Source organism: Chiloscyllium plagiosum, unplaced genomic scaffold, assembly GCF_037043375.1.
Source record: "Chiloscyllium plagiosum isolate Xiang-an unplaced genomic scaffold, Cpla_swu_hap1 HiC_scaffold_5, whole genome shotgun sequence".
In the NCBI taxonomy this organism is placed as follows: Eukaryota; Metazoa; Chordata; class Chondrichthyes; order Orectolobiformes; family Hemiscylliidae; genus Chiloscyllium; species Chiloscyllium plagiosum.
Genome location: NW_028270143.1, coordinates 10,689,015 through 10,711,441, shown reverse-complemented (window position 1 = coordinate 10,711,441; position 22,427 = coordinate 10,689,015). Strand labels below are relative to the sequence as shown.

At 41.9% G+C, this 22,427-nt stretch overlaps 1 protein-coding gene and 1 long non-coding RNA gene across 5 annotated transcripts in view; one reads left to right on the top strand and one right to left on the bottom strand.

The window, feature by feature from the left end:
* Positions 1 to 2,347: 2,347 nt before the first annotated feature.
* On the bottom strand, positions 2,348 to 21,368 carry LOC122549710 (uncharacterized). Of its 3 annotated transcripts, none has more exons than XR_015757159.1 (4): positions 19,598 to 21,368; positions 18,775 to 18,903; positions 17,490 to 17,606; positions 2,348 to 2,614 (listed from the first exon to the last, which is right to left on the bottom strand). It is a non-coding gene; the product is annotated as an uncharacterized LOC122549710 (long non-coding RNA). The 3 variants fall into 3 exon arrangements; XR_006311646.2 differs by lacking the exon at positions 2,348 to 2,614 and adding an exon at positions 13,145 to 14,082; XR_015757160.1 differs by lacking the exon at positions 2,348 to 2,614 and adding an exon at positions 13,145 to 13,925.
* Positions 21,296 to 22,427, top strand: part of LOC122549709 (dual 3',5'-cyclic-AMP and -GMP phosphodiesterase 11A-like) — a 306,454-nt gene continuing 305,322 nt past the window's right edge. For both annotated transcript variants that reach the window (XM_087986987.1, XM_043689585.2), the window contains exon 1: positions 21,296 to 22,283. In XM_087986987.1, coding sequence (XP_087843113.1) covers positions 21,528 to 22,283 — 756 coding nt within the window. In that variant the 5' untranslated portion in view covers positions 21,296 to 21,527. The remainder of the gene's footprint in view (positions 22,284 to 22,427) is intronic.

The window sequence follows — 22,427 nt, the reverse complement described above, 5'->3', positions numbered from 1 at the left end:
AGGTTTCAGGGTGAGTATGTGAGTAACTAATCCTCTTTGTTCAACCCATGAAACTCTCACTGCTAGTTATTCAATTTGACTATATGCTATTCCACAATATCTCAACATGCAACATCATCAACATGGTCTGACTAGTACCTTTTGTATAGTTTTAGCAAGAGCTATCTATTTTTATGCTCCATTCCCTTTGAAATAAAGGCTATCATTCTACTCACATTCCTTATTAACCACTGCACTTAAATTCTAGCTTCTTGTGATTCATGCACAAGGACCTCTAAGTTCTTTTGCACTGCGGCTTTCTGCAGTCTTTCTTCATTTCAATAATAGTCAACTCCTCTATTCTTCCAGCCACACTTAACACATTATGTTCCAACTGCCAAGTTTTTGCATATTTATTTAACCTGTTTATGTCCTTCTGGAGACACTTTGTGTCATCCTCACCATTTGCCTTCCAAGTTATTTTTGCCATCCACAATACATTCACTTCCCTCATTTAACTCATATATAGAGTAAATAATTGTAACCTAGCATTGATCCTTGTGGAACTCCACCAATTATAGGTTGCAATCCTGAAAATACTGTCCACTAGTCCCAACTCGCTGTCTTCTATTCGTTAGCCAATTCTCTATCTATCCTAACATATTGTGATGTAAATTGTGAGATTTATATATATTCTAATATCATCTATATTAGAATTAGGGTTTATTGTCAGTACGGGAGTACAGTAAAACATGCACAATGTCGCCACACATGGCCATCTTAGGTACAAGGTACGTAGTTTAGAGTTTAGATTTGAGCTTATGTAATATGAGTTTTAGTCTGTGTCTGAAGGGTTTAATGATTAACTTGTCAGGCTTTCTGTAGCCATGATGATTTATTTTAAAAACAATATGGGAGGAATTCCTGGTATATAATGAGTTTTTTCCTTCATTGGGCGAGTTTAAGAGCAAACAAAATAAACATTAGACTTTTGGTTTAAAATGCAGGGATTAAGTTTTCCTTATTTTGATGAGGGAAAACACCCAAAACCTGAAAAAGATCTGGTTTCAGTATGGAAGGTTTGCACAGGTGCTTACTGAAGCTTAATGAGTAAAATAGTTGCTCTTGTGAAAGGGAGATAGTTTAGAAATGTTGGGAAATAGATTATTTCAGTGTAGAGTGGGAAGATTACTTGAAATTGGAGAACTCAATATTAAATCCTCTGGGCTGTAGGCTGCCCCAGGCAGAAGATAAGGTATTGTTTCTCCAATTTGCAGTTTGATTTACTTCAACAATGGAGGAGGCCAAGGATGGACATGTTGGAGGGGGAATTGGAGGCAGAATTGAAATGGGCGGTGACCGGGAGGTCAGGCTGGCTGTTTCAGGCCAGGCGAAGATCCTTGGTGAAACAGTCACCTAGCCTTGGGAAAATGGGATGGGGTTTTTGCAGGACACAGGGTGGGAGGAATCTATTGCATCCGGTGCTCCCAATGTGAGCTTCTCTACATCAGTGAGACCAAACATAGACCAGGTGACTGTTTTGCATCTTCACTTAGCCTGAAACGGTCAGCCTGACTTCTTGGTCACCGCCCATTTCAATTCCCCCTCCCACTCCCCCTCCAACATGTCCATCCTCGGCCTCCTCCATTGCCACCATAACTCAGACCTCAAATTGGAGGAACAACTCCTCATCTTCTGCCTGGGCAGCCTACGGTCCAGAGGACTTAAAATAGAGTTCTATAATGTTCTGTAAATGTTTCCACCCATCCCACAGTTCCTTTTCCAGCTTGTCTCTTCCCTTCCATTCCACCTGCTGACCCCTCCTTCCAGCTATCGACTGGATCATCCCTCCCATCAACTAACTGGGTCTACCCACCTAATACTACCTCACTATTCCACTATTCTTCCCACGCCAACTGTCCCCTGCTTTATCTGTAGCTCCCCACACCCCCAAATCTAGTCCTGAAGAAGAGTGTATACCTGAAATGTTGACTTCTTCAATTATCTGCTGTGTGTAAACTCAAAGACTGATCAAATCCATAATCAAAAACTGATGCTGCCTGGCTAGCTGTGTGCTTCCATTCTTCCAAATTTAAGAACCTGGAACTAATTGTATCAAGAAGGCAACCAAGCACAAACCTCCAGACTCCTGGTACAAGCAGTAAAAACTTGCTGGAAAATTGCCACAAAAATGATGGTAGAACTGATGTTGCGGAAGAATGATTTAATCAACAACAACACATTTGGTTACTCTTTTAACATTGTAAAAGTTCTCAGTGTGCATTGCAGGAGCATTATCAGACACAAAAATTGACATTGAGGTGAAAAAGGAGGCAAGAAGACTGGTGACCAAAAGTTTGGTCGAAAGACTAAGTTTTATTGAGAATATTTTTAACAAGAAAGGGAGACAGAAATATTTTGAGGGAGGGGCTAGATACATGAAGGCATGGCTGACAATGGAGGGGTAAAGAACACTGGAGGCGTATTAAGTTCCTGGAGAGTTGTGGATCTGTTTGATGTTACAAATGCTATGATCCCAGCCGATGTCACTCCTGGAGAAGTCAGATCCCAAACTGAAATCTGGCTTGATAGATCCAATTTTGCTTTTCTTTGGTTTTAAAGAGGTGGTCTTTTACTGAAACACAAACACGCAATTCAATTTTAACAATAATCCAAAGTTTATTAAGCAAAAGAAACTAAACTAAAATAGAATAAACCAAATGTTTCCTCATAAAATAAATTTAAAGGTTTCAAAACACATAGTAAAGTATAATCCCATTAGTCACAAAAAAGACTCCTTTATAGATCCAAAGACCCTCTTTCCAGTATTCACAAAGACAGCAACTGTATCCCCTCCACAGGCTCAAGTTGACTGTGATTTTAACTCCTAGTCTGGAGAACCTGGATGCAAGCTACACCTAAGCTTAAAATTTCCCAGCTCTTAACAATCCCATCAGAAATTTACCCAAAGGTTTCTGACTGGGAACTATTATTAAACTCCTTATACTGAGGTCATTTTTAAAAACAAATCTGAACTATCATCCCCTTTTCGTAGGACCAACTGCTTTATGCATCAATCCTGAACCCTGCAGAACTGTTCCAAAGTGGAAAAAAACTGAAAGGTTTCTCTCCAAAGTATGGATATTTCCATACATAATCTTAACCAAAAGTCCAGAATTTTACATAGAAGTCCTGACATACCACACTGTGTACTTTGTTTACTCATAAACTCACCCATTGTAAAAAAAAATTACAGGGTGGTTCTTGGAGGCTATCTCTCTCAAATTATTTTAAAAGAAATCACCTTGGCTTCATAAATACTTACATATTTAATATTAAAACCCTCCATAATTATTCAAAAATTCAAAAATCCAATCCGAAAGTAAATAACATTAAAATATATATAAATCATACAACCTACATAATGCAAATATAAGAAATGGCAGACCACGGAAATACGTAGACACATAGACAAGAATTTTAAACTTGAGGGCTTAATCAGCACATTGCTTACTAAAACCCTGACGTGGTTTTTGTTATTTACCAAACTCCCACTGGCGTCAAGCATTTTGATTCTGTGCAATTTTTGTACATTCTGTTCTAGCCTGTGTTTCTGTCAAGTAATTGTACACCATTGTACAGATTTTGTCTTCTTTGCAATCCCCATTAGGTTCTTATGGTGAGCTTTATGTATTCACAAGTATCTGTAGGAAGCATTTCTGCTTCAAGTACAATCTGTCTTTACACTGATTCTTGCTATGCATTTCCTTGTCTTGTTTCAAGATGAATTATAATAATTTGAAAATTGATTAATAGTGGGTGTTAAAGTATTCTTGATACTGTTGTGCTGCTAAAGAATACTTGTACAATTTGCTGAGGTAAGGAAACATTAAGTTTCTTTAAGAAACCTCTTATTTGATTGCATCTTACCATGAGGCTGCAAGAGAAAGCAAGATCATGAGACACGATATTACTTCTTGTGATGATGTGTACTGTCTCATTAGCATACCACACAGTCAGACTTAGAGAGCATCTACCCCAAAGTCTTTGATTCCACCCATTATGTTCCAGCCCACCTCAAGTGTCTGACTTCAATTTATTTTTTACAAGGAAAATAGCTGTGGTGCCTTAACTAATCTACCTGAACAAGTTTGCAACTTCTTTGGAGGAGATTCAACACGACTCCAAAATGCTTTTGCTCCATGTGAACTCTTCATGGAACAGAAGGCTGACAACTCAACTCCTTACTCTTTCACATAGACATATGCCATGTGTACAATACTTGTAAAAGGGAAGAAAGAAAGGAGATGAGTACCATTCCAGCCAGAGTGGGACTCTGAAAAATGTCACAATCTGGGGAGCAGACATCACATTTATTGGTCCTACTTCATTTAAACCAAGAATACAACAGAACTATGTGGGTACTTGCACCCACATAGTAACAAACGTATTGCACAGTCAACGCAGTCATTAAGACAGTCAAACAAACTAGAGATACTGTGCTCCTTGAGGGATCCAGATTGCTGAACTGGAATCACCTCAATGCTCAACAAAGTTTGGCACATGAAAAGGAGGAACTGAATTCCAGATCTCCTCCAAAGGAGTTGAAAACATGTTGAGGCAGCCTAGTGAAACTACCACAGTTGTTAACATGCAGCTAAATGCTCAGAAGGACATGTTAGATATTATCATTCCTTTTCAGCAATTCTTTTACTATACACATTCTTCTTCCAGCTTCACAGTTGACCAAGGAGATCTGATAAGTTGGTAGTTTGGAAAAATCTACACATTGCTATTAAATCTTGAAGTATTCACTGGCAAACTGTGGACAATTGTCTGAGATTACAACATTTGTGTTTCTATGTGTTGCAAAGATCTTCCTCACCGATGCTTTAGATATGTGACCCTGCAGATGCTTATTTGAATTAACTGGATTAATACCTTAATACTACCAAGAACATAATCCTTCCCAACATGCATCTGTGGTTTTGATAGAAGGGAAGATGACATCAATAATTCTCTTGTCTCCTGATGATGAACAACACAAGTCTGTTAGTATCATCTCTTCCAATGATTTTGAGATACATAGCTACAAAACAGAACATCTTACTCAAGGTTTTGTGATACCCAAATGTTGGTGAAATTGTTGCAGCATAGTAAGTGTCAGGACTCTCAGAATAAACTATTCATCATCATAAATGAGTAAATGGTAAACTACACTGTAGTGTCCTCTCTGTTCATAGTCCTGTTACTGTCTGAGGATGAGATTGCGTGGATGTATGTTGGACATCTTTTGATGTAGTACTGTCGTAACTGAGCACATTCTTCGGATTTCTTTGCATCCCTGATTACATTCAGTGGCTGAATTATTGCCCGTTGATATCAGTATAATTTTTATCGAAGATGTAGAAGACTTCACATCAGAAGACACAGAATTGAGGTGTACAGTAGCATGGGGATGCACAGAAAGGAGGAAAAGTCAAGTCAATCTGGATGACAGGATGAATGTAGTCAGGTGAAGGCAGAAGGGAGCATTGCAAGGCTTGATGGCATTTTAATGCAAGGGATGTTGTTGGTGTTGGTAAACACATGAGAATAATATATAGTTGGCTATTATGAAGACATGTTTAAGAGAGGGTCACTGCAGCTCAGTGTTCTGGGGTATTGAATCTTCAGACAAGACAGGTTGGGAGTGATATAAAAGAAGAGGTGGTGTTGCAATATTGATCAGGGATTCAATTATGTAATAAGTAGAAGTGATACCTTTTGAACTTCTTCAATTTATAATTCATACACTAGAACATCCAAATCCCTCTGTTCTACATCATTCTGCAGTTTCTCTTGATCCAATAATATTCTGCCATGGGCAGCCTCACATTTTTCTGTATTTGTAGATAAATCCACAGATAATTTTGCCCACTCACTGAACCAATCAACTCAGAACTTCTGAACTACTTATTTCTCTATTTTCTAACGTATTCCTACAATCTGCAATGCAGAACTTTTTATTTCTTTATTTTCTAATTGTTTTTCCTAAGAACTTGGATGGAAGAATCTGTACCTAGGGATCTTTGTACCTAAGATGGCACTATAAGTGGCGACTGATAAACTTTTCACTGTATGTGACAATAGAGCTCATTCAATTTAATTCGATCAGCTCATTCATGTTTTGCCTTAGGGATAGAAGACAAAACATCTTCAGTATTCTGCTGGTTTTCCACTCTTTCTCTATTGTATCATACCTCTTTAGCCCCAGTTTGCATTGTTGAGCTCATGGAGGCAGTTTGCTAACTCTTTAGGGTTTATGATGTGGAAATACCGGTGTTGGACTGAGGTGGACAAAGTTAAAGTTCACACAACACCAAGATATAGTCCAACTGGTTTATTTGGAGGCACTAGCTTTCGAAGTGGTGCTTTTTCATCAGGTGGTTATAGTTCAACCACCTGATCAAAGAGCAGCGCTCCGAAAGCTAGTGCCTCCAAATAAACCTGTTGGACAATAACCTGGTGTTGTGTGACGTTAATCTTTAGGATTTAGTAGTTGTCAGTAAGAGTTTGTGGTCTGTTTCTAACTTGAAGTGAAGATCTAGAACATAGTCTGCAATATTTTTATATGCCCATGAAGCAACTAATACTTATTTCTCTATCATTGCATATCTATCATTAAATAGGATATATAGTAAACTGGTTTATTGGGCTTTTGTCTGATTTTCCTGCTCCTTGGATGCTGCCTGACCTGCTGTGCTTTTCCAGCACCACTCTATTCTTTACTCTGATCTCCAGCATCTGCAGTCCTCACTTTCGCCTGGTTTATTTATTCTATCTATCTGTATCTGAAAGGGTACAACTCCCAGTCCTGTACACAATGCATCTGTTACAATGATAGTGTGCAGCTCTGGGTCACATTGTGAAGTTAATCACATTGTGAAGTTCATTAATGTCTTTATTTAAAGTTAAGTAGGAACAAATGGTGATGATGAAATATTTGAGCATATACATACCTGCAATACTAGGAGTTGGAATGAGCTGTGGGACTACATTATCAATAAATTCTCCCCACAAAGGAAAGTGTATTAATATTCTGTCTCATTAACTGGCCATGTTGTAGATTGACATTCATAGCACAGGATAGTTGACTATATGTGAAGATTAGAAACTAACTTACATATGTTTTGGTTAAATGCAAATTTCACCAAGTTGTTTGGAGTGTTTTTTGTAAGGCTTTGCAGAATTTCTCACCATATCTTATCAACTTACTTCATTTATCGCCTACCCTGCCGCTATATTATGTGGCATTCCCAGAGAATGTGCCACTCAGAAGATATCCGTCAACCAACTGGTATTCCTTGTGCTGAGACTATCCTTAAAATGCGGCTGTGCACCCAGACAGGCATTACTACTTACCAGCCCTATAATATATAATAGTCATAAAGTCATACTGCTGATATGGCTGACACACTCTCACACATATAAACTCATTTCCTTACCTTACTCACTGTATAATCACCAGGCCATACAGTTTACCTGTACTTAGCTCCATTTCATCTGAACATCCTCTCTAGCTCTCCACTACTCTGTCCCCTGTGCCCACTGCAAACCTACAGCTTGCCAATGGGAGAAAGTGAGGACTGCAGATGATGGAGAAGTCAGAGTCAAAAAGGGTGGCACTGGAAAAGCACAGCAAGTCAGGCAGCATCCGAGGAGCAGGAGAGTCGATGCTCTGGGCATGAGCCTTTCAGCAGGAATGTGAAGGGGAAAGGGGGCTGAGAGATAAATAGGGGGTGGGGGGAAGTAGGTAGGAAGGCGATAGGTGGAGGCAGGTGGGGGGTAATTATTGAAACCAGGTGTCAGTCATGTCATAAGACCATAAGATATAGGAGCAGAATTAGGCCATTTGGCCCATCAAGTCTGCTCTGTCATGCAATCGTGGCTGTTAGGTTTCTCAACCACATTCTCCTGCCTTCTCCACATTTCATTTGATCCCCTTACCAATCAAGAATCTATCTATTTCTGTCTTAAATATGTTCAACGACTTGGTCACCCATATCCTTATGCAGCAATGAGCTCCACAGATTGATCACCCTATGGCTGAAGAAATTCCTTCTCCTCTCAGTTCCTCCCTTCACTATGAGGCCTTGCCCTCAGGTCCCAGTGTCTCCTACTTGTGGAAACATCTTCTCCACATCCACTCTATCCAGGCCTCTGTAAGTTTCAATGAAATCTCCTCATATGCTTCTAAGCTGTATCGAGTATAGACTGCAAGTCCTCAACCGCTCCTTATATGACAAGCCTTTTATCCCAAGGTTCATTCTTGTAAACCTCTCCAGATCCCCTCCAAGACCTTCCTTAGATAGGGTATCCAAAAACTGCTCACAATATTCCAAATGTGGTTTGACCAGAGCCTGAAACAGCCCTAGCAATACATTCCTGCACTTATAGCTCTCTTGAAGTGAATGCTAACATTGCATTTGACTTCCTAACTGCCAACTGAACCTACATGTTAACTTGAACAGAATCTTGAACTAGGACTCCTAGGTCCCTTTGTGTTTCAGATTTCTGAAGCCTTTCCCCATTTGGAAAATAGCCTATACCTCTATTCTTCCTACCAAAGTACATAACTCATACTTTTGCTCAATGTATTCCATCTGCCGCTTCTTTGCCCACTCTCCTAATCTGTCCAAGTCGTTCTGCAGCCTTCCTGCTTCCTTAACACTACCTGCCTGTCCACTACCTTTGTGTCATCTGCAAACTTAGCAACAATACCCTTAGTTTCTTCATCCAGATTATTCATTTACAACATGAATAGTTGTAGTCCCAACAAGGAGCCCTGCAGAACTCCACTGGTCACCAGCTGCCATCCTGGAAAAGATCCTTTTAGCCCCACACTCTGCCTTCTGTCAGTCAGCCAATCCTCTACCCATGCCAGTACCTTGTTCCTAACTGCACAGACTCTTACCTTATTTAGCCTCCTGTGTGACCCCTCGTCAAAGGCCTTCTGGAATTCCAAATAGATCATGCCCACTGGCTCTCCTTTGTCTAACTTGTTCATTGCATCCTCTAAGAATTCTAATAGATTTGTCAGGCATGACCACCCCTCGACAAAGGTCTGCTGACTCATCCCTATTTTATCATGCATTTCCAAGTACTCTGCAATCTTATCCTTAATAACAAACTCTTAAATCTTAGCAATGATCGAAGTCAGACTAACCAGCTTGTTGCGCCCAATGCAGCTGAGTTCTGTCATGCCCAAGGAGTGCTTCTTCTTTCTCAATAGCCTTATCCTCCTCCTTGGAAGACTGCTCCTGTTCTCTCAGTTCCTCAGTGTCTAGCAATTGCCGCATCGCCTGCTCCAGTTGTGCAGGGCACAACACACCAGAACTATGTCACACACTCTGTCCAGAGTATACTGGAGGACCGGCCACAGCCTGGTCCACTCAGTAGAACTGTATCTTCAGCAGCTCTAAACTCCACTCCACCACAGCTCTGGTCGAGTCATGAGCAACATTAAGCCTGTACTCTGCATCAGTCAGGGGATTCTACAATGGCCATGGTTGCATTGGGTAGCCCTTGTCCCTCAGTAACCAGTCTTGCAAGTCACCTGGACTCTTGAATGCAGTAGTACAGGAGAGTGCTCAAAGATGTAAGAGTCATGGCGACTACCAGGGTAGCGGGTGCACATCTCCAGGATGTGGTTACAGGGATCACAGATCAACTGAACATTAATGGAAAGGAAGTGCTTCCTGTCGATGAATTCCACAGTGATGTGATACGACCCCCTCAGCGTCATGTGTGTGTCGTCAATGGCACTGTGCACCTAGGGGGACCTAGCTATGGTTCCGAGTCCTAATGCAGCGCTGACCTCAATGTGGGGAATTGAAATGAACTGGTGTGACCTTACACAGTTGGCATCAGTCACTGTCCTGATGCATTTGTGGGAGCACGACTCAGAGATCCAACACAGGTCACCCCTCATTCCCTGGAAGGAGCCAATCACATAGAGGTTCAAAGTGGCTGTCACTATCACAGCCACTGGGAGAGAGTGTCCTTGCACTGCGGCAGCCCTGAGGTCCTGCTCCAGCATCCAGTCTAGTTTCATCAGTGTCCCAGGACATCCTCAGCCTATGCCAGCACTGCACCACACTCATGTCTAGGAGAAGGATTCAGAGTTGAAAATCTCTGGTTCTCTGTGGGATACCCACATCCTGAGCACCCTTGGAGCAGCAGCCTCTCCTGAGCTGGGTGCTTCTCATCCTCCATGGAGACCTGCTCCTGAGTCATTGGTAGCAGATGAGGGTTGAACACACTTCTGCACATAGTGAAAGATACTGCAACTTGATAGATGGCTCTATCTCCACCATTCATTCAGCTTCACTTGGTGGAGGTGCCGCACTGGCTGAGTGAGTTATACATGATATCAAAAGGGAGTGCATGCTGCACTCTGATCCCCTTCCCATTGCAGGCACATATCAACTTCTCATTGCATTCAGTACAGACCATCATTACACTTGCATGACAGGTGATGAAAATTAGAAACATAGAAGATTGGAGCATGAGTAGGCCACTTGACCCTTCAAACCTGCTCCACCATTCAATATGATGATGGTTGATCATCGAGGTCAATACCCTAATCCCTCTATCTCCCTTGATTCCTTTAGCCAAAAGAGCCATATCTACCTCCTTCTTGAAAACACATAACATTTTGGCTTCAACCACATTTGTGGCAGTGAATCCCACAGACTCGCCACTCTCTGGGTGAAGTATGTTCACCTCATCCCAGTCTCTAAAGGGTTATCACTTTCCCTTAAACAATGACCCAATTTCTGAATTCATCTACCATCGGTAACAGCCTTTCTGCATTTAACATGGCTAGTCCTGTTAGAATTTTATAGGTTTCTAAGCAATTCCACCTCATTCTTCCAAACTCCAGTAAATATAATCCTAAACAACTCAATCCCTCCTCAGACTTCAGTCCTGGAATTAATGTGGTAAGCCTTTGTTGCACTCCCTCCATAGCAAGAACAGCCTTCCTCAGATAAGGAGCACAGTACTCCAGATGTGGTCTCATCAATGCCCTGCATAATTGCAGCAACACATTCTTGATCAAGTACTTGAATCCTTTCACTGTGAAAGCCAACATACAATTTGCCTTGAAAGTTGCACAAGAAGCATGTCACCTTTTGCCAGCATTAGCCTCATTGAAATCATTGCTGCTAGCCTCAGCATCATTGAGATACCAATGTACAATTTGCAAGGACCAATGGAATGGTGCAAATTGCCTTGACCAGCATTTCACTCCCTCAGCTCATTCATGCAGCGTGCAAATGGACAATGAAATGGTCTAATGATTTATTGTAGTTGGATTTTACAAACACCCGCTTCATTATATGCCCCTTAAATGTCCTAGTGTCCAGCAGAAGGGGATCCCATGCTTTCACTGACCAAAACAGTCAGTGACTTTTCCCACCTTGGCTGCTGTTCCAGCTTTCTTTATTGTTACATTTGACATTCAGAGAGTAGCAAGGGATGGCAGTGAATGCAGCTCATGGTGAACACCATCAGTGTCAGACTGCACCTGGTCAGCAGGTATCCCTCTCCCGAGAACCTTTACCTCACAACACCTGAAACTCATTTTCACCATCTCCTCTATGTGGAGACCCAGTGCGTTTGGTTTTTTCTCCAACTGTCTTCCCTGCACCCTAGCCCTGATGATGCATCTTAATTAACCCACCCTTGTATTCTACACTTCCCCCGTGGAGGACATTATAGAGGTCACTATCAATAACTTGCCCTCCCATTCCTCTGATGTACCCCCTGGTAACCTGAGCTCCCTTCCACCATCACTGTCCTTATCCCCATCTCTACAAATGCTTCTGGTTACCTTGACTTCCTTACCTGCTATGGCAATAATTCCACCCTCATCACTACCCCAACAGGATCCCTTGTAGCTCATTGAATGATCAGTGGACTGACCCCCAGGACGGTATTTGCTTCAGACCTTTGACGAGCAACCCATTGGATCAAGCCACTCTCTTTGTGGATGATACATGACTCCTCTGACTGTTGGTGATACTGGCCCTACAGGGCTGCCCATTGCCTATTCTCGGATCATAGCTGAACTTATCCATGAGCAGTCCAAGTTGCTAAGCTGCTGGACTGTGTGCATTCTGTGCCCAGGAACCCCTAATGGACAGTGACGCAGCCCTTGACTTTAGTAGGAAGTAGAATGGATTTTCTATCAAAGAATATGTAATGAGATTTAACAATTATATGCAAAATCACAAAGATTCTACCTGGATATTCCCAGCTTAGTGCTTGTCTTTAAATTGTTGGACTGTGATATAATTTGGAGTTGCCGGTGTTGAACTGGGGTGTACAAAGTTAGAAATCACACAACACCAGGTTATAGTCCAACCGGTTTAATTGGAAGAAACACTAGCTTTCAGACTGCCCCTCCTTCATCAGGTGATTGACATCAATTGACAACCACCTGATGAAGGAGCGGTGCACCGAAAGCTAGTGCTTCCAATTAAACCGGTTGGACTATAATCTGGTGTTGTGTGATTTCTAACTTTGGACTGTGATAAAGTGTCAAACATGAGTAGACTCCCAGTATTAACTGGAGTTAGATTTTCTGACAGAAAGCTTTGGAACAGACATCACAAGCCTTCAAAACATTCTGGGAAAACATTCATTCGCAGCAGCCTTCATTACTGAGATGTGATATTCAGAAATAACATAAAGAATGGAGGATTCCATAGAAGCAACAATGTGAGACTGTCCAAAAAGCGTTACTACGAAAGGAGAAACTCAACAAATATAAATGAGGATAGAGATAGATCTAGCAATTATAACAGAGATTGAAATAAGGGTAGTGCTGGAGTGGTATTGTCACTAGCCTAATAATCTAGAGACTCAAGCTAATGTTCACTGCACGTGGGTTTGAATCACTCCATGGCAAATGGTGAAATTTGAATTCAATGATTATCTGGAACTAAAAGCTAGTCTACTAGCAACCATGTAACTGCTGCTCCTTGTCACAAAGGTTCACTAATATCCTTTAGGGAAAGACATCTAGGTGGTCCTTACCTGGTTTGGTCCATATGAGATCCCAGAACTACAGCAATGTGGTTGACTCTTAACCGCCCTCTGAAATGGCCCAAGCAAGCCAGTCAGTTCAAGTGGCAATTAGGGATGGCAATAAATGCCAATAAAATAAATATAGGCCATGTCCCATTATTGTTAGGAAAAATTTAGGAAATGAATGCCCAGAGTCTGTTCAGATTTTGTTTTTTAGTGATTTATTGTCACTCTATGATAATCCAATGATATGTGTATAAATCACCATAATCCGGCACCATTTTAATTACAGAAATTATAAAAATAAATAATTGAGACAAAGTTAAGACAAAGTTCACCTTTTGTTCCCTCCACAGCTCCTGGGTTTCTAAAGTGGCTATGGGACACTGCTGCCGAAGCTGCTCCTGAAGGAGGGTTCTTCCTGAAACGTCGACTCGCTTGTTCCTCAGATTCCTTCAATCCTGAGGCTGCCAAAGTGATGATTTCCAGGCTGGACCTACCAGGCTGCCATCGCTGAAGCCAACACCACTGAATCGCCATCATCGTCAGGAGGAACAGACCGGACCTAATAAGTTGCCAGCACTGAAGACATCACTCAAGCCGTTGCCACTTCAGTTGCTGCTGAAACCACCACATCGCTGCCATAGCCATGAGGAATGAACTGGGACCACCGTGCTGCTACTGCTGTAGTATCTGCAGAAACCACTGTCCTTCTGCCAGGAGGAATGGACCAGAGTTCTGCTGAGCCACTAGTGATAGAGCCTTTCCTCAGGCCACAGCCACCATGGCCATGAGGAATGGACATCCGGATCCATCATGCTGCTGCTGCCCTAGCAGGCTCTTGCTACCGCCTTCCCGCACTGTAGCCACTGAAAAAGGGTGAATTTTGATGCAAAAGAGAATTTTTTAAAAAAGTTTGTAGGCAAACAGGAGTGTACAGGTTCAGGAGCCCAAATGTTTCCTATTCTGCTCCCGCCACCATCTTCTTTAGATATGATTAGAAATACCATTCTGCAGTTAATTGTCCTGAATGGAATAACAAGGTTTTTGAAATTAAACACAACATGGAAGGATCAATTGGAGAAATTGGTGATGCTGATCAAGGAAAAAGCTACTGAACTGATTACAAAAAGCTTGAGCATAGTAATGACTCTTAGTTCCAGTCTTATTCAATTATGTTAGGTAATACATTCATGTTCAAACTATGTGAAGTAGACTGATTAAAATGTTACTGAGATTGTTTAAATAATAAGGACCAATGTAAGATTGACATATTTAAAGGAAACTTTAAGGGAAGTTCTACTTTCTTCAGGTTTGAGGATGACAATGTGCTGAAATCACTGAAAAGTGTGGTAATTACAGTGTCACATAGAGTCATAGAGATGTACAGCATGGGAAACAGACTCTTTAGTCCAACTTGCCCATGCCGACCAGATATCCCAACCCAATCTAGTCCCACCTGCCAGCACCCAGCCCATATCTCTCCAAACCCTTTCTATTTCATGTACCCATCAAGATGCCTTTTAAATGTTGCAATTGTACTAGCCTCCACCACTTCCTCTGGCAGCTCATTTCATACTCCTCTGCGTGAAAAAGTTATCCTTTAGGTCCCTTTTATATTTTTCCACTCTCAGCCTAAACCTATGCCATCTAGTTCTGGACTCCCCCACCCTTTGTCTATTTATCCTATCCATGCCCCTCATAATTTTGTAAACCTCCATAAGGTCACCCCTCAGCCTCCAGCGGAAACAACCCCAGCCTATTCAACCTCTCCCTATAGCTCAAATCCTCTAACCCTGGCAACATCCTTGTAAATCTTTCCAGAATCCTTTCAAATTTCACAACATCTTTCCGATAGGATGGAGACCAGAACTACAAGCAATATTCCAAAAGTGGCCTAACCAATATCCTGTGTAGCCACATCATGACCTCCCAACTCCTGTATTCAATACTCTGACCAATAAATCTGAGGTAAACCTTTTTCAAGATATTTTCAGGACAGATGTAGTATCAAGTGAAATACTCTTACTGTTGAACAGGCCATCTATCATAAAGCGTCAAATGAAACTGGACATGGTATATGACAAGACAATTACTTTTGGGAAGTCACTGGATTTACAGATTGCACAATCTAGATATTATTGTATTCCCTGAACAAATCCTAACTTCCCAAACAAAAATAGAGAGTAGTTGGTGTTGTTGGTGTTAAGAGGGAGGTGTTCAAAGGGAAAAAGACAAATTATTTTAAAACTACATTAGACGTTTGCTCATCTATCTTCTCAAATGTTAAAAATCCTCCTAAAGGATGCAAGACAATGGTTGTGTACTCTAGACTTACAGAAGTGATCATCAATAAAGTGTTCTATATAAGAAGTATAGGAATAAATCATCACAGCGCATTGTGAGTCTCTCATTAGCAACAGACTTTAGCAAAACTGTAGCAGTGGACATGAATAAAGAACAAGGGAAAATATTTCATCTTGCAATTTATTGACATGTCGATTACATTTAGTCATCCTATAACAATATATAGCAAAAAGAAAAGAGCATTAGTCATCAAGATGATGGAGAAATGGATTGCAATTAGACTGGGATCACAGGCTGAATTCCTTACCGACAACTGGATTGGGGTTGGGAATGTGGGGGGAAAAGGTGAAGTGTTTGCTAATGATTAGGGATACAAAAACATGTACATTTGTGGCAATGAATACTGGACCAGAGAATCGCTTTAGCATTGGAGTGTGTGAAAGAAATCACATCATAGGTGAAATGCTTCATAATATTCTAGTGAACAAACCAAGTTATAAATTAATACCTGCACTGGAATGGATAGTTAATGCAGATAACCCACTGCAAATGGTTGAGGTCTACAGTCCAATCAGTTTAGGAGAAAATTCAAAATATTCCTTCGGTAATGTGAGATCAACTCTGGTTTGACAAAAATCATGAAGAGAAAGAGCTTTCATTAAAGCTCAGGTTTCATAGAAAACTCAGCAAACTTTAAAACATTGCAATAAACCATCAGAAATAAGTTTTGATCCAAGGAACATAATATATCGGGAAAGAACAGGGCCAAGTGTAAAACACCAAGGTGTGTTAGAGGTAGCGATCAATAAGCACTCATTTTACCAAACACTTAGCATGCATTCCTTGCAGTTAATTGGCCCTGATTCCCACAATTAAAGAATCTATGCAAGTCATAGTAAATGATAAGACACACAAGTTGACAATTCTGAGGATCATTTTATGACAGCTGAAGGTCTTACTCACAGATGCCCTATAATATTCCTAGTCTTGCTGATACAAAACTTGAGTATTAATGATACTTTACACATACTGATTAGTGGAGAGTGCTGATTCATTGGTAAGTGGGCTGTGATTGGTAGAGGGGTTGACAGGGAGAGTGCATTCCGGATCAGTGGTGCTGGAAGAGCACAGCAATTCAGGCAGCATCCGAGGACAGGCAAAATCGACATTTCGGGCAAAAGCCCTTCATCAGGCTTTTGCCCGAAACGTCGATTTTGCCTGTCCTCGGATGCTGCCTGAATTGCTGTGCTCTTCCAGCACCACTGATCCAGAATCTGGTTTCCAGCATCTGCAGTCATTGTTTTTACCAGGGAGAGTGCATTAGCTAATAATGATTGCCAGTTAACTGCCAGCACATATTTATGTTTTAAAGCAGGTAAGTTACCAATGAATCTGTTTTCTTCTCTCATGCAGTACAGACGTTGGTTGACTCTTTAATTGATATTCTTGCAAATTGTCCTCATGAGTGCAAGACAAAAGCTTTGATAAAATATATCTTCACTCTTGGTCTCATTGTGCTGTTAAGAATATCTACAGAGTTTCTGAAGTAGGGAATCATTAATTTTATTTAAGCACAATTTACTTTGGAGTCCTCTTTCCCTAAGACTTCAAGTATAGAATCATACAGTACGGAAACAGACCCTTTGATCCAACATGTCCATGTCAACCAGGTTTCCTGAAATAAACTCAACTAGTCCCATTTGCCTACATTTGGCCTATATCCCTCTAAAGGTTTCTAATACATGCACCTGTCCAAATGCAAGCAGGACTACTGTCTGCTAGCACTCACATTTAGCTGACATTAAGCAAGGTCTGGGACTCTGTTTTCCCAAATAAGAGAGTGCTGTCGGAATAACTCAGTTTTGATGTCATTGTCATTCTCAATGAATGTCTTTGTCACATTGATTGCATGAATGAAAATATCCTTAACAGTAATTCAATTTGAATGATAAAATCATATAAACAGAGAACCAATAAAAGAAATTCCTTCCCTTTACAATATAGCAAACTGGTCATTATTAACTTATCTAAATATTACAAAGAACTACAACATAATTTCCAGAAACTAAGAGAATGGGTTCATTACAGATATAGTGAATAGATGTAATAGGCAGAAAATGACTGACCTTTAAATTATTTCTTAAGTTTTTCCATATTGAGTACTGAAGTTGGGACATCATGTACCAGCTGTAGAAGACATTGATACAGCCACATTTGGAGTTCCACATACAATTCTGGTTGCCCTGCAATTGAAAGGATGTTATTAAACTGGAAAGGGTGCAAAAGGATTTACAAGGAGATTATCGAGTCTGAAACATTTGAGTTATAAGGTGAGGCTGGATAGGCTGGATCTTCTTTTCCCCTGGAGCATAGGAGGCTGAAGACTGAACTTATAGAGGTTTATAAAATCATGAGGGACATAGATAAGGTGAATAGTTAAGATCACTTCCCCAGGTGAGGGGAGTCCAAAACTGAGGGCATAGGTTTAAGATGAGAGGGAAAAGATTTAAAAGGGACATGATGGTCAATTTTTTCACACAGACTATGGTGCATATATGGAATGAGCTGTCATAGGAAGTGGTAGAGGCAGCTACAATTACAATACTTAAAAGACATTTGGATAGTGCATGGTTAGAAAAGATTTAGAAGGCTGTGGGCCCAACGTAGGTAAATGGGACTAATTCAGTTTTGGAAACCTGTTCGGTATGGACAAGTTGGGCTGAAGGGTCTATTTTCATGCTGTATACCTCTATGACTCTATAATTAAGCAATATGATTAAGTAATTTTGTCATTTATTTTGTTACACATATTTGAAATTATGTTATTAATAAAGAAAGTATTTGATGTCAGAATTGCAACTTTATTTCCAAATGCAAGTTTAGTAGTATGTAACTTATTTAATACACACAATTCTCCACTTTAGGTTGCTTTCAAAATTGGTCAGTCATGGATAATTTACATGTAACAGATTTGAAAATAGTAATTGCTCTCTATTGTAATTCTTATTTTGTACATAGATCAGTCTTCTTCCAAAATCTTACTTCTGTTCGTCATAGCATGCAGTTTGTTATGTTTTTAGAACAGTACACATTATAAGATATTTAATGTTACTGTTAAATATTTTGCTTTTGGATAAGTAGTCTGGAAGTTGTGAATTAAAGTCAGGTTTTGAAACGGAATACAGTAAGCATGGCTATCTGTAGGATTGTACCGTGAAGGACACCAATTTTACATCCAGGTCTATCTCCTAACACTGAATTTGAACAGGAAATCAGTGCATACGCCATCCACCCATGCATGTGTCATTTACACTGATGTCCTTACTGTGCTCCCATTGAGTGGTACCCACGTCCCCTGCCACTCCCAAACCCTGGTCATATCACTTGCTACTCTATTATGACCATTCATACCTGAGTCCCTTGCTGCTCTGCTCAGCTTAGAATCCACCTGCTAGCTCCATTGGATGTAAAAGAATCCATGAAATTATTTTGAAGAGCAGCAGCGGAGTTATCCCTCATGTCCTGGTCACATTTTTATACCTAAGTCAACAACACAGGAAACAAATTATTTGATGGATATCACTTTGCTGTTTGTTGGAGTTTGCTGTTTATTTATTTTCTTATTCTTTCACAGGATGTCAGCATTACTAGCTAGGCCTGCTGTTACTGCTGTTCCCTAATTGCCCTTCAGAAGGATGAGCCGGCTTCCTGAATCACTGACATTCATGTCCTGTAGGAATACCCGTAATGCTGTGAGAGAGGGAGTTCCACGACTTCATCCAGTGGTTGAACAGCAATATCATCCCAATTTAGGATAGTGTGTGACTTGAAAGAGAACTTGTAGGTAACACTCTTGTGGTTTTGATCTTCTAGGTGGTAGTGATCATGAGTTTGGAAGGTTCTATCAAACAAATTGCGGTAGAACAATTGTGGAGGAGGGATGGAGAGAGCAAATGTTTTAAGGTGGTGGATGGGATGCTAATTTCGTCCTGATAGCGATCAGCTTCGTCTGCATTGTTGAAACAGCACTCATCCAGGCAGATGGGGGAGTGTTCAGTCTCATATTTGATTTGTGGCTTTTTTTTTGCATTACAACATTTACTACAATTCAATCCTACTTAGTTGGCTGCAAAGCACTTTGCGACGTCCAAAGGTTTTGAAAAAATGCTTTACAAATGCATGTCTTTACTTATGTTTAGAACATGAACGAGATTAACAGCCGACAAAGACTCACCGAATTTACTTAATGTTAGAACGTGACCACTAGCATAAACCAATCCTGGTGATCCGCAGGCGGTTCCCTTATAATTTTCTCGGGATACGTGACTTTTTTTCTTATCACGGAAGGCACGATTTGTTTGTGTACAGAATAACCGATCGGCATATCATTAACCAAACAGTCTTGTATCAACATTTGCGTTGCACTTGTCAGGTTAAAATCTGCAGGTCAGGTCAGATCACTTGTGACCCGTGCGTGTACCTGGTGCCAAACAGTGAAAAGAGTGGATTGTTTGGTTCACAAGCTCAAACATATTGTGTGTAGTAAAGTTACTGCGGCCTTAACGGGCTAAATTTTAATTAGTTTTAATTAGCCATACAGTAAGAAATTAAAGAGGTCATTACAGAGATGATGAGGAAGCTTGAAGTCCTGGGAAAAAGGGGAGGGGATTTATTCAAATATTTGAAGGGCAGAATTTAACAGCGGTCAATACATCTCAGGGGAGTCCGTCTGACGTGTAAACAGTGGGAGAAAATCGATAGTAATTAAAGAGAGTTTAGATCAGATTTAATGATCCTGAAGTGGCTGAGTTTCACAGCTGATAGAGGGAAGGATCTCTGGCGATTTACTTTCCCACCATCTCCTCAATCTTCACTGACGCCGCAATGTATTTTAAATTGCTCTGTCCTCAGTGAAGTGCGTCAGGGTCTAATAACACCCTCCCCTGGGAAATGTGACCAGTCCATTCCATTGAGGTGGTAGTTCTGTAACTTTGCTGAGGATAGGTAGAAGCGGTTTTCCTGACCCACTATAGTAAAGTCTTGACGTCAAGTCACGGTATCTCATGGCAACCTGGATCGTGCCTATTAATAACAGGCAGCCCGAATCTGGGAACAGGAGCAGCAGTGTTGCCCAACACCCAACTTTCCAAAAGGACATCAATCCTGATTGTAATGAATGGCAAAGTGCAATGGGCTCAATAGACACCAGTGCCGCCATCTACTCCCGTCCAGCTTTTGAGGTCACTTCTTGGTTTCAATGTTAAACTTGCTGCTGTTGAGGAACTGAATGATCGGAGTCCCATTTTCCCCTTTTGTGAATTCCAGCTTCGACAACGTCAACATCCCATTAAAGTCCATAATCACCAAAACTTAGTATTTCACTCTGTAAACGGCCCAAATGATGAGCCCATTAGATACATGTCCTGCAACTAAATAATTAAATGAACATTTCTTGCACCCAGTGTGCACATTCAATTTAAAAACAGGTTCACTTTCGCTATGAACGAGTAAATTCAAAGTTGTCAAGGACCCTCGCTGTCCTTTATCCTATAAATACCACAGGCAGCTGTTTGATTGCATGGGCAACACTTTATAAAGACAATTCAAATCCCCAGTTGGATGGGCTGCCTGAGATTCTTAACGGCGTTGGAATCGCCCTCTCTATAAACTTTCCAGTCATGGTTTAGTTGGTTGACGATTTATGAGTCTCACAGCAGTTACATCGCGGTCAGAGCTCGGGTGCAATTTCTCCTCGACTCCTGGTCTCGTAGTACAGCCTGGGACAATTCATGGCCAATCTGGTTCGCCCAATCTGGACTTGGGTCCGACTTGGGTGACAAATGACCCAAAGCGCTGCTTGGGTTAAGTCCGGAGGCAGCGGATTGGCCCCTGGCAGGGCTGGAATTGGCTCCTGATAAATCCCTCGCTGCTTCCAGATTAATTTACAGCGCGGAACTGGCAGGACTGCAATCTGTTTGCTATCGAGTCAAGCGTGAAACGGCGATGTCACGTTCAGCGAAATAAATAGACAGCATTTATGGTTTGGATGATGCTCTAAGTTTGTTTACTCTCGTGTGTTGGGTCAGTTCAGGGTCGGGTCTGGCCGGACGGGGAGGGGAGGGGAGGGGAGGGGAACTTTTCCCGCTCCGAGAGCTGGAGCTGCCATGGCCAGCCTGGACTTCTCGGAGGTGGAAGCTTTCCTGGACCGGCACCCCGACCTCTTCGAGGATTACCTGCTGAGGAAGGGCAGGCGCGAGTCGGTGAGCAAGTGGCTGAGCCAGCACAAAGTTCGCGGCTGGGCGGCCGAGCAGCAGCAGAGCCTGGCCCGGGAGACGGGCTGCAGTCCCCGCCGCTCGTCCCAGAAGGAGCTCCGCGGGAGTTTCGCCCGCTCCAGAGCCATGGCATCGCACCGGACCTACGACGAGCACGTCCCCCCGCGGGGCCCGGAGCCCCCGTCCTCCGGCAGCGGCAGGAGGGCTCTCCTGAGGAAAGCCAGCTCCTTGCCCCCGACCGCCGCCCACCTCTTGAGTGCGCTGCTGGAATCCAGGGTGAACGTCCCGCAGTACGCCTCCGCCGCCGCCGGCTACAAGTGCAAGCTCAAGGACTCCAGCGAGCGCGAGTTCTTCCTGGAGCTTGTCAAGGACATCTCGAACGACCTGGACCTCACCAGCCTGAGCTACAAGATCCTCATCAACGTGTGCATCATGGTGGGCGCGGACCGCTGCTCACTCTTTCTGGTGGAGGGGCCGCCCCACAAAAAAAAGTTGGTCTCGAAGTTCTTCGACGTTCACTCGGGGACCACGGTGGTGCCTTCCTGCAGCATGGAAAACTCCAACGAGGTGCAGGTACCCTGGGGGAAGGGAATCATTGGCTACGTGGCTGAACACGGAGAGACGGTCAATATGCCTGACGCCTATGAGGTAAATCTTCCCTTTTCATTGCCGAAAATTGTCACCTTTTTTTCTACTCAAGGGCCAGGGCTGGGTTGTTTGGTCAACTATTTTCTGCCCTTGGTTTTCATACCACCTATTCTAACACTGCAGCCAGAGTTTTGTTCTCTTGCT